Source organism: Choloepus didactylus, chromosome 18, assembly GCF_015220235.1.
Source record: "Choloepus didactylus isolate mChoDid1 chromosome 18, mChoDid1.pri, whole genome shotgun sequence".
NCBI lineage: Eukaryota > Metazoa > Chordata > Mammalia > Pilosa > Megalonychidae > Choloepus > Choloepus didactylus.
The window spans coordinates 28699268-28712199 of record NC_051324.1 but is presented as its reverse complement, the minus strand read 5'-3'; the positions used below and the strand labels follow the sequence as shown (position 1 = coordinate 28712199).

At 38.0% G+C, this 12932-nt stretch overlaps 1 protein-coding gene across 2 annotated transcripts in view; it reads left to right on the top strand.

The window, feature by feature from the left end:
- MYO1D (myosin ID) overlaps positions 1 to 12932 on the top strand; it is a 371081-nt gene that overhangs the window by 97320 nt on the left and 260829 nt on the right. For both annotated transcript variants that reach the window (XM_037810313.1, XM_037810314.1), the window contains exons 5-6: positions 9065 to 9118; positions 10864 to 10959. In XM_037810313.1, coding sequence (XP_037666241.1) covers positions 9065 to 9118; positions 10864 to 10959 — 150 coding nt within the window. The remainder of the gene's footprint in view (positions 1 to 9064; positions 9119 to 10863; positions 10960 to 12932) is intronic.

Genomic DNA, 12932 nt, shown 5'->3' with positions numbered 1-12932 from the left:
TGGCTTAGGTAGAGAGAGAGGGCCACATCTGAGCAACAAAGAGGCATTCGGGAGGAGGCTCTTAGGCACAATTATAGGGAGGCCTAGCCTCTCCTTTGCAGCAACCATGTTCCCAAGGGTAAAACCTATGGTAGAGGGCTCAACCCATCAAACCACCAGTCCCCTATATCTGTGGTCATGTTAGCAACCATCGAGGTGGGGTAGGCACTACATCTCCACAGGCTCCTCAAGGGGGCACTACATCTTTTTTTCCTTGTTTTTCTTTTTTTTTTTTTTAACTTTCCCTTCTTTTTTTTTTTTTTTTTTTAATCATCATTTTATTGAGATATATTCACATACCACGCAGTCATACAAAACAAATTGTACTTTCGATTGTTTACAGTACCATTACATAGTTGTACATTCATCACCTAAATCAATCCCTGACACCTTCATTAGCACACACACAAAAATAACAAGAATAATAATTAGAGTGAAAAAGAGCAATTGAAGTAAAAAAGAACACTAGGTACCTTTGTCTGTTTGTTTGCTTCCCCTACTTTTCTACACATCCATCCATAAACTAGACAAAGTGGAGTTTGGTCCTTATGGCATTCCCAATCCCACTGTCACCCCTCATAAGCTACATTTTTATACAACTGTCTTCGAGATTCATGGGTTCTGGGTTGTAGTTTAATAGTTTCGGGTATCCACCACCAGCTACCCCAATTCTTTAGAACCTAAAAAGGGTTGTCTAAAGTGTGCGTAAGAGTGCCCACCAGAGTGACCTCTCGGCTCCTTTTGGATTCTCTCTGCCACTGAAGCTTATTTCATTTCCTTTCACATCCTCCTTTTGGTCAAGAAGATGTTCTCCGTCCCATGATGCCAGGTCTACATTCCTCCCCGGGAGTCATATTCCACGTTGCCAGAGAGATTCACTCCCCTGGGTGTCTGATCCCACGTAGGGGGGAGGGCAGTGATTTCACCTTTCAAGTTGGCTTAGCTAGAGAGACAGGGCCACATCTGAGCAACAAAGAGGCATTCGGGAGGAGGCTCTTAGGCACAACCATAGGGAGACCTAGCCTCTCCTTTGCAGCAACCGTCTTCCCAAGGGTAAAACCTGTGGTAGAGGGCTGAACCCATCAAACCACCAGTCCCCTATGTCTGTGGTCATGTTAGCAACCATCGAGGTGGGGTAGGTGAATACCCCTGCATTCTCCACAGGCTCCTCAAGGGAGCACTACATCTTTTTTTTTTCCTTGTTTTTCTTTTTTTTTTTTTTTTAACTTTCCCTTCTTTTTTAAATCAACTGTATGAAAAAAAAGTTAAAAAGAAAACAAACATACAATAAAAGAACATTTCAAAGAGACCATAACAAGGGAGTAAGAAAAAGACAACTAACCTAAGATAACTGCTTAACTTCCAACATGTTCCTACTTTACCCCAAGAAAGTTACCTAATATAGCAACATTTCTGTGAACTTGTTCCTACTATATCCATCAGAAATTAACAGACCATAGTCATTCCTGGGCATCCCCAGAACGTTAAATAGCTTATCTGTTCTTCTTGGATTATTGTTCCCCCTTCCTTAATTGCTCTCTATTGCTAGTTCCCCTACATTCTACATTATAAACCATTTGTTTTACATTTTTCAAAGTTCACATTAGTGGTAGCATATAATATTTCTCTTTTTGTGCCTGGCTTATTTCGCTCAGCATTATGTCTTCAAAGTTCATCCGTGTTGTCATATGTTTCATGAGATCGTTCCTTCTTACTGCCGTGTAGTATTCCATCGTGTGTATATACCACATTTTATTTATCTATTCATCTGTTGAAAGACATTTGGGTTGTTTCCATCTCTTGGCAATTGTGAATAATGCTGCTATGAACATTGGCATGCAGATATCTGTTCGTGTCACTGCTTTCCGACCTTCCGGGTATATACCGAGAAGTGCAATCGCTGGATCGAATGGTAACTCTATATCTAGTTTTCTAAGGAACTGCCAGACTGACTTCCAGAGTGGCTGAACCATTATACAGTCCCACCAACAATGAATAAGAGTTCCAATTTCTCCACATCCCCTCCAGCATTTGTAGTTTCCTGTTTGTTTAATGGCAGCCATTCTAATCGGTGTTAGATGGTATCTCATTGTGGTCTTAATTTGCATCTCTCTAATAGCTAGTGAAGCTGAACATTTTTTCATGTGTTTCTTGGCCATTTGTATTTCCTCTTCAGAGAACTGTCTTTTCATATCTTTTGCCCATTTTATAATTGGGCCGACTGTACTATTGTCATTGAGTTGTAGGATTTCTTTATATATGCAAGATATCAGTCTTTTGTCAGATACATGGTTTCCAAAAATTTTTTCCCATTGAGTTGGCTGCCTCTTTACCTTTTTGAGAAATTCCTTTGAGGTGCAGAAACTTCTAAGCTTGAGGAGTTCCCATTTATCTATTTCCTCTTTTGTTGCTTGTGCTTTGGGTGTAAAGTCTAGGAAGTGGCCGCCTAATACAAGGTCTTGAAGATGTTTTCCTACATTATCTTCTAGGAGTTTTATGGTACTTTCTTTTATATTGAGATCTTTCATCCATTTTGAGTTAATTTTTGTGTAGGGTGTGAGGTAGGGGTCCTCTTTCATTCTTTTGGATATCCAATTCTCCCAGCCCCATTGGTTGAAAAGACCATTATGACTCAGTTCAGTGACTTTGGGGGCCTTATCAAAGATCAGTCGGCCGTAGATCTGAGGGTCTATCTCTGAATTCTCAATTCGATTCCATTGATCTATATGTCTATCTTTGTGCCAGTACCATGCTGTTTTGGCAACCGTGGCTTTATAATAAGCTTCAAAGTCAGGGAGTGTAAGTCCTCCCACTTCGTTTTTCTTTTTTAGAGTGTCTTTAGCAATTCGAGGCATCTTCCCTTTCCAAATAAATTTGATAACTAGCTTTTCCAAGTCTGCAAAGTAGGTTGTTGGAATTTTGATTGGGATTGCATTGAATCTGTAGATGAGTTTGGGTAGAATTGACATCTTAATGACATTTAGTCTTCCTATCCATGAACATGGAATATTTTTCCATCTTTTAAGGTCCCCTTCTATTTCTTTTAGTAGAGTTATGTAGTTTTCTTTGTATAGGTCTTTTACATCTTTGGTTAAGTTTATTCCTAGGTACTTGATTTTTTTAGTTGCTATTGAAAATGGTATCTTTTTCTTGAGTGTCTCTTCAGTTTGTTCATTTCTAGCATATAGAAACATTACTGACTTATGTGCATTAAGCTTGTATCCTGCTACTTTGCTAAATTTGTTTATTAGCTCTAGTAGCTGTATCGTCGATTTCTCAGGGTTTTCTAGATATAAGATCATATCGTCTGCAAACAATGACAGTTTTACTTCTTCTTTTCCAAGTTGGATGCCTTTTATTTCTTTGTCTTGCCGGATTGCCCTGGCTAGCACTTCCAGCACAATGTTGAATAACAGTGGTGACAGCGGGCATCCTTGTCTTATTCCTGATCTTAGAGGGAAGGCTTTCAGTCTCTCACCATTGAGTACTATGCTGGCTGTGGGTTTTTCATATATGCTCTTTATCATGTTGAGGAAGTTTCCTTCAATTCCTACCTTTTGAAGTGTTTTTATCAAACAGGGATGTTGGATTTTGTCAAATGCTTTTTCAGCATCTATTGAGATGATCAATTGATTTTTCCCTTTTGACTTGTTAATGTGTTGTAATACATTGATTGATTTTCTTATGTTGAACCATCCTTGCATGCCTGGAATGAACCCCATTTGGTCATGGTGTATGATTTTTTTAATGTGTCTTTGGATTCGATTTGCAAGTATTTTGTTGAGGATTTTTGCATCTATATTCATTAGGGAGATTGGCCGGTAGTTTTCCTTTTTTGTAGCATCTTTGCCTCGTTTTGGTATTAGATTGATGTTAGCTTCATAAAATGAGTTAGGTAGTCTTCCATTTTCTTCAATGTTTTGAAGGAGTTTGAGTAAGATTGGTGTCAGTTCTTTCTGGAAAGTTTGGTAGAATTCCCCTGTGAAGCCATCTGGCCCTGGGCATTTATTTGTGGGAAGATTTTTGATGACTGATTGGATCTCTTTGCTTGTGATGGGTTGGTTGAGGTCTTCTATTTCTTCTCTGGTCAGTCTAAGTTGTTCATATGTTTCCAGGAAATTGTCCATTTCCTCTACATTATCCAGTTTGTTGCCATATAGTTGTTCATAGTATCCTCTTATAATTTTTTTAATTTCTTCAGGATCTGCAGTTATGTCACCTTTTTCATTCATTATTTTGTTTATATGGGTCTTCTCTCTTTTTGATTTTGTCAGTCTAGCTAGGGGCTTGTCAATCTTGTTGATCTTCTCAAAGAACCAACTCTTGGTGATATTTATCCTCTCTATTGTTTTTTTGTTCTCTATGTCATTTATTTCTGCTTTAATCCTTGTTATTTCTTTCTTCTACTTGGTTTAGGATTGGTTTGCTGTTCATTTTCTAGCTTCTTCAGTTGATCCATTAGTTCTTTGATTTTGGCTCTTTCTTCCTTTTTAATATATGCGTTTAGTGCTATAAATTTCCCCCTTAGCACTGCTTTTGCTGCATCCCATAGGTTTTGGTATGTTGTGTTCTCATTTTCATTCGTCTCTATGTATTTAGCAATTTCTCTTGCTATTTCTTCGTTAACCCACTGATTGTTTAGGAGTGTGTTGTTTAACCTCCAGGTATTTGTGAATTTTCTAAGTCTCTGATGGTTATTGACTTCTAATTTATTCCATTGTGGTCAGAGAATGTGCTTTGAATAATTTCCATCTTTTTAAGTTTATTGAGGCTTGTTTTATGTCCCAGCATATGATCTATTCTGGAGAAAGTTCCATGAGCACTAGAAAAGTATATGTATCCTGGTGATTTGGGATGTAATGTCCTGTATATGTCTGTTAAATCTAATTCATTTATCAGATTGTTTAGGTTTTCAATTTCCTTATTGGTCTTCTGTCTGGTTGATCTATCTGTAGGAGAGTGTGATGTGTTGAAGTCTCCCACAATTATTGTGGAAACATCAATTGCTTCCTTCAGTTTTGCCAGTGTTTCTCTCATGTATTTTTTGGCACCTTGATTGGGTGCATAGACATTTATGATTGCTATTTCTTCTTGTTGAGCTGCCCCTTTTATTAGTATGTAATGGCCTTCTTTGTCTCTCAAAACATCCCTGCATTTAAAGTCTATTTTATCTGGGATTAATATTGCTACACCTGGTTTCTTTTGGCTGTAGCTTGCATGAAATATTTTTTTCCATCCTTTCACTTTCAATTTCTTTGTGTCCCTGTGTCTAAGATGAGTCTCTTGTATGCAACATATTGATGGTTCATTTTTTTTTATCCATTCTGCGAATCTATATCTTTTAATTGGGGAGTTTAATCCATTTACATTCAACGTTATAACCGTGAAGGCATTTCTTGAATCAGCCATCTTATCCTTTGGTTTATGTTTGTCATATTTTTCCCCTCTCTCTATTAATATCCTTTATTGTACCCATACCGAATCTCTTTAGTGCTGAACCTTTATCCAAGTCTCTCTGTCTTTTCTTTGTTTCTCTGTCTGTAGGGCTCTCTTTAGTATCTCCAGTAGGGCAGGTCTCTTGTTAGCAAATTCTCTCAGCATTTGTTTGTCTGTGAAAAATTTAAGCTCTCCCTCAAATTTGAAGGAGAGTTTTGCTGGATAAAGTATTCTTGGCTGGATTTTTTCTCACTCAGAATTTCAAATATATCGTGCCACTGCCTTCTTGCCTCCATGGTGGCTGCTGAGTAGTCACTACTTAGTCTTATGCTGTTTCCTTTGTATGTGGTGAATTGCTTTTCTCTTGCTGCTTTCAGAACTTGCTCCTTCTCTTCTGTGTTTGACAGTGTGATCAGAATATGTCTCGGAGTGGGTTTATTTGGATTTATTCTATTTGGAGTTCACTGAGCATTTATGATTTGTGTATTTATGTTGTTTAGAAGATTTGGGAAGTTTTCCCCAACACTTTCTTTGAATACTCTTCCTAGACCTTTACCCTTTTCTTCCCCTTCTGGGACACCAATGAGTCTTATATTCGGATGTTTCATATTATCTATCATATCCCTGAGGTCCATTTCGATTTTTTCAGTTTTTTTCCCCATTCTTTCTTTGATGCTTTCATTTTCCATTCTGTCATCTTCCAGGTCACTGATTCGTTGTTCAACTTCCTCTAGTCTTGTACTATGAGTGTCCAGAATCTTTTTAATTTGGTCAACAGTTTCTTTAATTTCCATAAGATCATCCATTTTTTTATTTAGTCTTGCAATGTCTTCTTTATGGTCTTCTAGGGTCTTCTTGATCTCCTTTGTATCCCGTACTATGGTCTCATTGTTCATCTTTAGTTCTTTGAATAGCTGCTCTAGGTGCTGTGTCTCTTCTGGTCTTTTGATTTGGGTGCTTGGGCTTGGGTTATCCATATCGTCTGGTTTTTTCATATGCTTTATAATTTTCTGTTGTTTTTGGCCTCGTGGCATTTGCTGAACTTGATAGGGTTCTTTTAGGATTTGTAGACCAATTGAAGTCCTTGTCTCTAATTTATCAGATCTACAGCTTCGTGGAGTACACTTTCTCTAACTAACCAGCAGGTGGCGTCCACGAGCCACCTGTTCTCCACAGGCCAGTTCTCCCCTGCTTAGCCTTTTTGGTGAGTGGGGGAGTGAGTCTTGTGGGGTCCAATTGGTGTACCAAGCTTGCGTGTGTAGTTGGTGTTGCCTGCCCTGTATATGGGGCGTGTTTCTGAGCAGTCAGGGAGGGGGGGTGGCTCTAACAATCAAATCTCCCTGGTGATCCTAGAGTTTTAAAGCTGCTGCAATAGCCTAATCCTTCAGTTCAGTCCTGCCACAGTTTGTCTCTGCCACTGACCCACAAGTCCTTTGTGTTGGTGTATGGCTCCTGAGACTTGCAAGTGGGCCCCTCTTCCAGGCTGTGCAGCCCGGGTCCTCTGTTGAGGGATGACTGTGCTATGTCGCAGGTGAGTGCCGTCCCCCCAGGGCAGTTCTGGGCTGCTGGGCTGTGTAGGGAGGCTCCCAGTCTGCTGAAATGATGGCTGAATGGGGCTTTGTTAATTCACACTGCTCCACCTTCCCAACTGTGGGACAATCAGCTGAGGTTGCAGGGAAGGCTAATGTCCACACCCAGTTTTGTGGTGTGTGCCTGTTATTTGAAACGCTTCCGTCACACTGGGTTGTCTGGGGCAGCTCTGGGCTGTGGGGCTGGCGAGGGGCAGGAGTGTTTCCTGTCCACCAGGATGATGGCTTTGAGCGGACACCCCCCTTTTCTTGGGAAGTTGTGGTGTTTAGTGAATTTTCTCAGCCACTGGATTATTGCCTTTTGTCTCAGAGCTCTCTTAGTTTTGCTCTTGTCTTGACATGCCCAAATTGCAAGTCTTTGAAGCTTTCTGTATTGGGCTTCTTAGAGTAATTGTTTTAGAAAAAGAAAAAAGGATTAAAAAAAAGGGCCCTCCTCAGAGATTTAATGGGTTATTGAAATGCTAAGAGGCAAAGCAATTAGGGCCATTAAGGAAAGGTCCACAGGGCAGAGAGATCAGCTTTTTTTTGGGATTTGCATATGAGCCTGAGGGCCTGAGCTCTGCCCTTCCCCTTTCTATGTTCACCAGAACTCCAAAAATCCTCTGCTTTTATTTTGGAGTTTTTCGTGTTGTTTGTTTCTATGCCTGTCTCCTCTCTGCTGGGCTGGCTGCTCTCAGATTCTCTGGTGTCTGGTCTCAGTCTATCTATGGTTGGAGTTTGGATCAGTAGAATGAGTTTCCGGTAAGGGCTGCCACTGCAGTTCTCCCTTCTCCTTCCCTGAGCTGACAGCCCCTCCTCCCACGGGACTGAGCCTGGCAGGGAGGGGTGCGGGTCCCCTGGCCACAAAAACTTACAGATTTCGCTGATCTCAGCAGTTCCACGTTTTCATGAGAGTTGTATGAAGTATACCCAAAGTCAGATTGCTCTGTGGTGTCCAGTCCACGCAGTTCCTGGCTTTCTACCTACTTTCCTGGAGGAGTAACTAAAACATACAGCTCACCAGTCCGCCATCTTGCCCTGCCTCCGCATTGCATTCTTATTAATAATAGATGTGGTCTTACAATCTAGTTGTGAAGCATAACCCATTTAGTTAGTGAAAACTTAGAATATGTTTTTATTTGCCTAGGTAAATGTTAGGCCAGTTTTCTAGAAGATTCCATTTAAAGCTTTCCTCCTGAGACTGTCCTAATCTTGGTTATCAATGGACCTGACTCAAAGAATTCACAGAGTTTGTTCCCATATTTTACATGATTCACAAGTTGTCTCCACCTTGAATTGTACTCTGAGCTAAACCAATATGCCTTCTCAGCTAATAGGCCTTCCCACCCCAGTTACACCATTGCATTCATTGTGGTTTTAAAGTGCAGTATAATCTTTATTTTCGTTTCAGTCACAGTCAGATTGTTGGGGGCATAGTTGTTAAATCAGAATCAGCTGAAAAGGAACAGGAAATGCTGGATATTATCAGGCTTTTTCCAAATGTTCCATGACTTCATTTTATATACATATACAACAGTCAAAGGATCTTTTCTTGAATTACCACAAATTTTGAGCCCTCCCTTAATCTTTGTAGTACCATCTGAGGCAAGGGATCCTGTGGACTGATCTTGTTCAACTGATTTTATTACAGGATATAAGGCATTGCTCTTTGAAATGCCAGCAGACCCTGGGAAAGGGAATATTAAGAATATTCCTCCCTAAACATTCTTTCAATTTTTCCCCACTTCCAGCCTTCTTCCCTCCCCCAAAAAACTCTATCTTTAGGCTCCAGGTTAAAACAACAAAACGAAACAAAATAGTTTCATTCTTCAAAAGGTTAGGGACCTCTGTTTTAAGCAATATGCAATATTACCAAAAAACTGCACAGAAAACCCCACAGAGGAGACTTAGTCTTAGATGGACACTATCCATGGAGCCTTTAGGATGTGCCATAGATAAAGGATTCCCTCAGAAAGTGGTGAATGTTGTCTTATTAATCATTTTAATGTATTTTTTCTTAGTCTCGGGTGATTGTGCAACAGCCAGGAGAAAGAAGCTTTCACTCTTTCTATCAGGTGAGTAATCTCCTATTAGGCAGATCATTTGTTCAGTTGTAGAGGAAATGATTATTTTTACATTGGGGCCCTCCCTTGTCCTGTTCCTCCCCTACCTCCTTTGGCCCCGTAGCACTTTGCAAATACATGCGTGGACACACGGTCGCCCCAACCCCTCATGCTTCTTCAGAGATTAGAAGAGCAGAACTGTTAACTGTTACAAAGAGCTGGCAGGCATTTAGCCAGCCTGGTGAGTGCCTCGGTTGAGCATCTCCTACATTCCCTTGCAATGTAGGTAACAGTTTAATGACTGTAAAAGCTTTTGAAGCTTTTGATATGGTAAATTCTGGGTGTGTAAAATTAATTATATTTTGAATTGAAGCTGTTGTCCCCTTATTTTGGAGTTCCATAGATGGAAATATGAATTTAGTTTGTTTTGCTACTAGAGATTACAAAGCAATGTGATTACTTTTTAAATTGCCAGAATTTATAAATGTAAATGACATATCCCCTTTATCCCATCAAAGCTGTGATTCCTTAGAAAAAATCTGAATACCTCTTTTGGGGGTGCTTTTAAAGTCTAAAGCACAGTCTTTTGAATAATCCCTCCTGCTAGCAAATCTTTATATTCAGAAAGCAATTATGATATGTTGTTATAATTTTTTAAAGCCCAAAGCAGTATAAGCCAAGGCTAATAAAGAAGGTGGATGATCAAACTAAGCAAAATAATTTGAGTTTTCAAAAGTAAAACTAGAACTTAATGAGATTGATTTTCATCTATCTCTGAAGGTGATTCTAAAGAGCAGTTTAAAAAGTGACAGTACAATTTTAATACAATTTCAGTTGCATTCAGTTACTTCTAAGTAGCTACTTTAAAAGATAGTACTCATTTGTATATACGGGTTCTGTCATATATGATTAAAAACTCAATTTAAAAATATAGTCACACCTTACAAGTAAAGCAAACATAGAATTTAATATAGATAATTTAAACATGATGCATTCCAAAGGCATGCGCTATTTGAAAGGATTATTAATATTGCATTTATGTGTTTTTGTTGACAATTACCCATGCGCTATTTGAAAGGATTATTAATATTGCATTTATGTGTTTTTGTTGACAATTACCCATGTTTTGAATAAACTACTTTTCTCTCACTATTTTATCTTACTGTCACCAATTACATGTAAGAGTTCTGCTTATTCTGAGAGCCCCCAACTTTTTCCCAGTGTTTTCCCCACTTAGATAGAAGTGTTAAATTTAACACTATAGTCATAGCTATCCAATTTTTCTCCTTTCCTGAGATATATAGATTGATGAGGAAATGATATCTTGTTCCCAGGGTCATTCAGCATGTGATTCCTGATGCCTTTTATTTCTTTGGAAATGTTGATTTGTTCTAATTCTGGAACACAACTGTATTCCAAATTCGAATGAGGCTGCTAAGCAAGTAACCACCATAGAGCATAGGATCCTGTTTTACAAATAACCATATTAAAAATAAGAACCTCTTGTACCAGTTATGTTGTCAGTGAGCTGAGATTATTTAGGTAATTTCCTCCATGATTGCATAACATTCTGTATAACTGATGACATTGAAATCATTTACCTTCAAGGTAAAAAAAAAAAAAAGTTCTTCAAAGTTATGAACGGGAGAAACTAAACTAAAGGAAATAAGCCCAAGAAATGAGTACAAGTTAGATTACCACTAAGTTGGTTCAGTATTATATTTTTGTCAATTTATTTTTCTTTAAATACTTTTCAGCTACTCCAAGGTGGTTCAGAACAGATCCTACGCTCTCTACATCTCCAGAAATCCCTTTCGTCGTACAACTATATCCATATAGGAGCTCAATTAAGGGTGAGAGTTTCTCTTTGAGATTGTTCATATATAGAATCAGAGAACCAAAGAATCAGAAGGCAAGATTAAGTAATTATCTGGTCCAGCCTACTGCCTATAGGCAAATGAATGTTGGAATAGATAGGTTCGCGTCTGTTCTTGAAACTCTCAGGAACAGAGATTCGATACATTGTTGAATCAACAACTTTGCTTGATAAGCTATTACTGTATTTTATCAACTCTGACAGGAAAGAAGTTTCTTATGTTCAAAGTATTTTGTTTTAATTTTTAATCTTATTCCTACTCCTTTGATTTTGATATTATAAAAATACTGATATGATTAGGAAGTCTGCCTCCTAAGAAGACACCATATGGTTTGGCCAAAGGCAAGTTGGTAAGACAAAAGAAGATACAAAGTTCACCTTGGTTGAAAATACATATCAAAGATTTTCATTCACTGTGTTTTCAAATATTGATTTTGTCATACCCTAGAAATATTTTTGTAACTCTTAGGACATTTCTATTCAGCTTTCAAATTTTTCCATTTCTCTTCTTCCCTCATATGTGAGCACTTGCACACATACACACTCACACAAGCACACACACGCTGAGAAACACATTTTTGCTGTTTTATTTCTAATTAGTTTTCTGCTAGACATTTTACAGCTAGTCCTAATAATACAATAGTTTGCTGATGGTAGGTTATAAAACAATAAATAAAGTATTATCCTATTTTTAGAGGAGGTAAGTGTATTTAAGTGCAGAGAATAGGATATGGAATGGTGTGTACCAAGGTTTTAATCATTTATTCTTGGTTGGGTGAGATTATGGTTCTGCTTTTCCATATTTTAAATTTTTTCTGTAGTAAAAATGTATTGCTTTTGTTGTCAGGGTCAAAAAATGAAAGAAGCTATAAAAGAAAATGATCTAGACTATAAAATGTGGGAGGTATCCCCCCTTTTAATCTTTCTTATTCTCCATTAGCTATTTATATCTGCATTTGTGGTTTAGCTGTATTTTTATTGCTGTGCATAGAAATAAATGATGTTAAAGTTGTTGCAATTAATTTTCCATTGTTTGAGATTTAGGTTGCACCAACTTCCTTTTTACCTTTATAATCTTCTGAAATATTTGGCTGAAAATTCATTGAAAACAAACAAAACAAGAAAGCAACACTCCAGCTTTCTGAAAAATAGGCCAGAGGTACTTAAAGATATGTAAGGATTGTAAAATCAACCTTAAATAGCCAGTGGCTGGGACTATGTCTTTTCACCCAAATAGTCTTACTGACCAAATTACCTTGACCAGGTCATGTGGAGCCCCTGCAAAAAGCAAGTATTAAATTAGCATTTAGTCTTTCCTGTAAGCTAAATTAACTTAGGTTCCTTTTTTACCAGAGTTTTCCATTCCTACTTTTTCTGTATCCTTCATTCCTCTTTAAAACAACACAACAGATAGTGCATGATCATAGTTGAAAGTTAAAGAGTCAAAAGGAAAAAAATTTACCCTAACTCTTAGTATCAAGATAATTATTGATAACAGTTTGTGTGTTTGTATATTCTGATGAAGCTTGCTTTCATTATATTACAATATAATCACTAATATCTTCCCATGTCAACAAATAAAAATTAATAGAATAATTTTTAATGACATAAAGTATTGCACTGTATATGCCATGATTTACCTAAACAGTCCTAAAATGTAGGAATCTTGTATGATTAAGATTGGTTGCAAGTAAGAGAAGACCCAATTAAAAGTCACCAAAACAGTAAGGAACTTAGTTATCTCACATGTTAAGAAGTCCTGAGATGGGACATTTCCAGAGTTGGTTAATTCAATGCCTTAACAATGTTATTAGGGATTCAGGTTGTTGTTTGAATATTTACCCACCATACAACTCTGCCATCCATACCCAGTAAATTGACTTTTCTCATGGTCCCAAGATGGCAGCAGTTCAGGAGTCACAGGCAAAGGGAACATTACTCACTTATTTG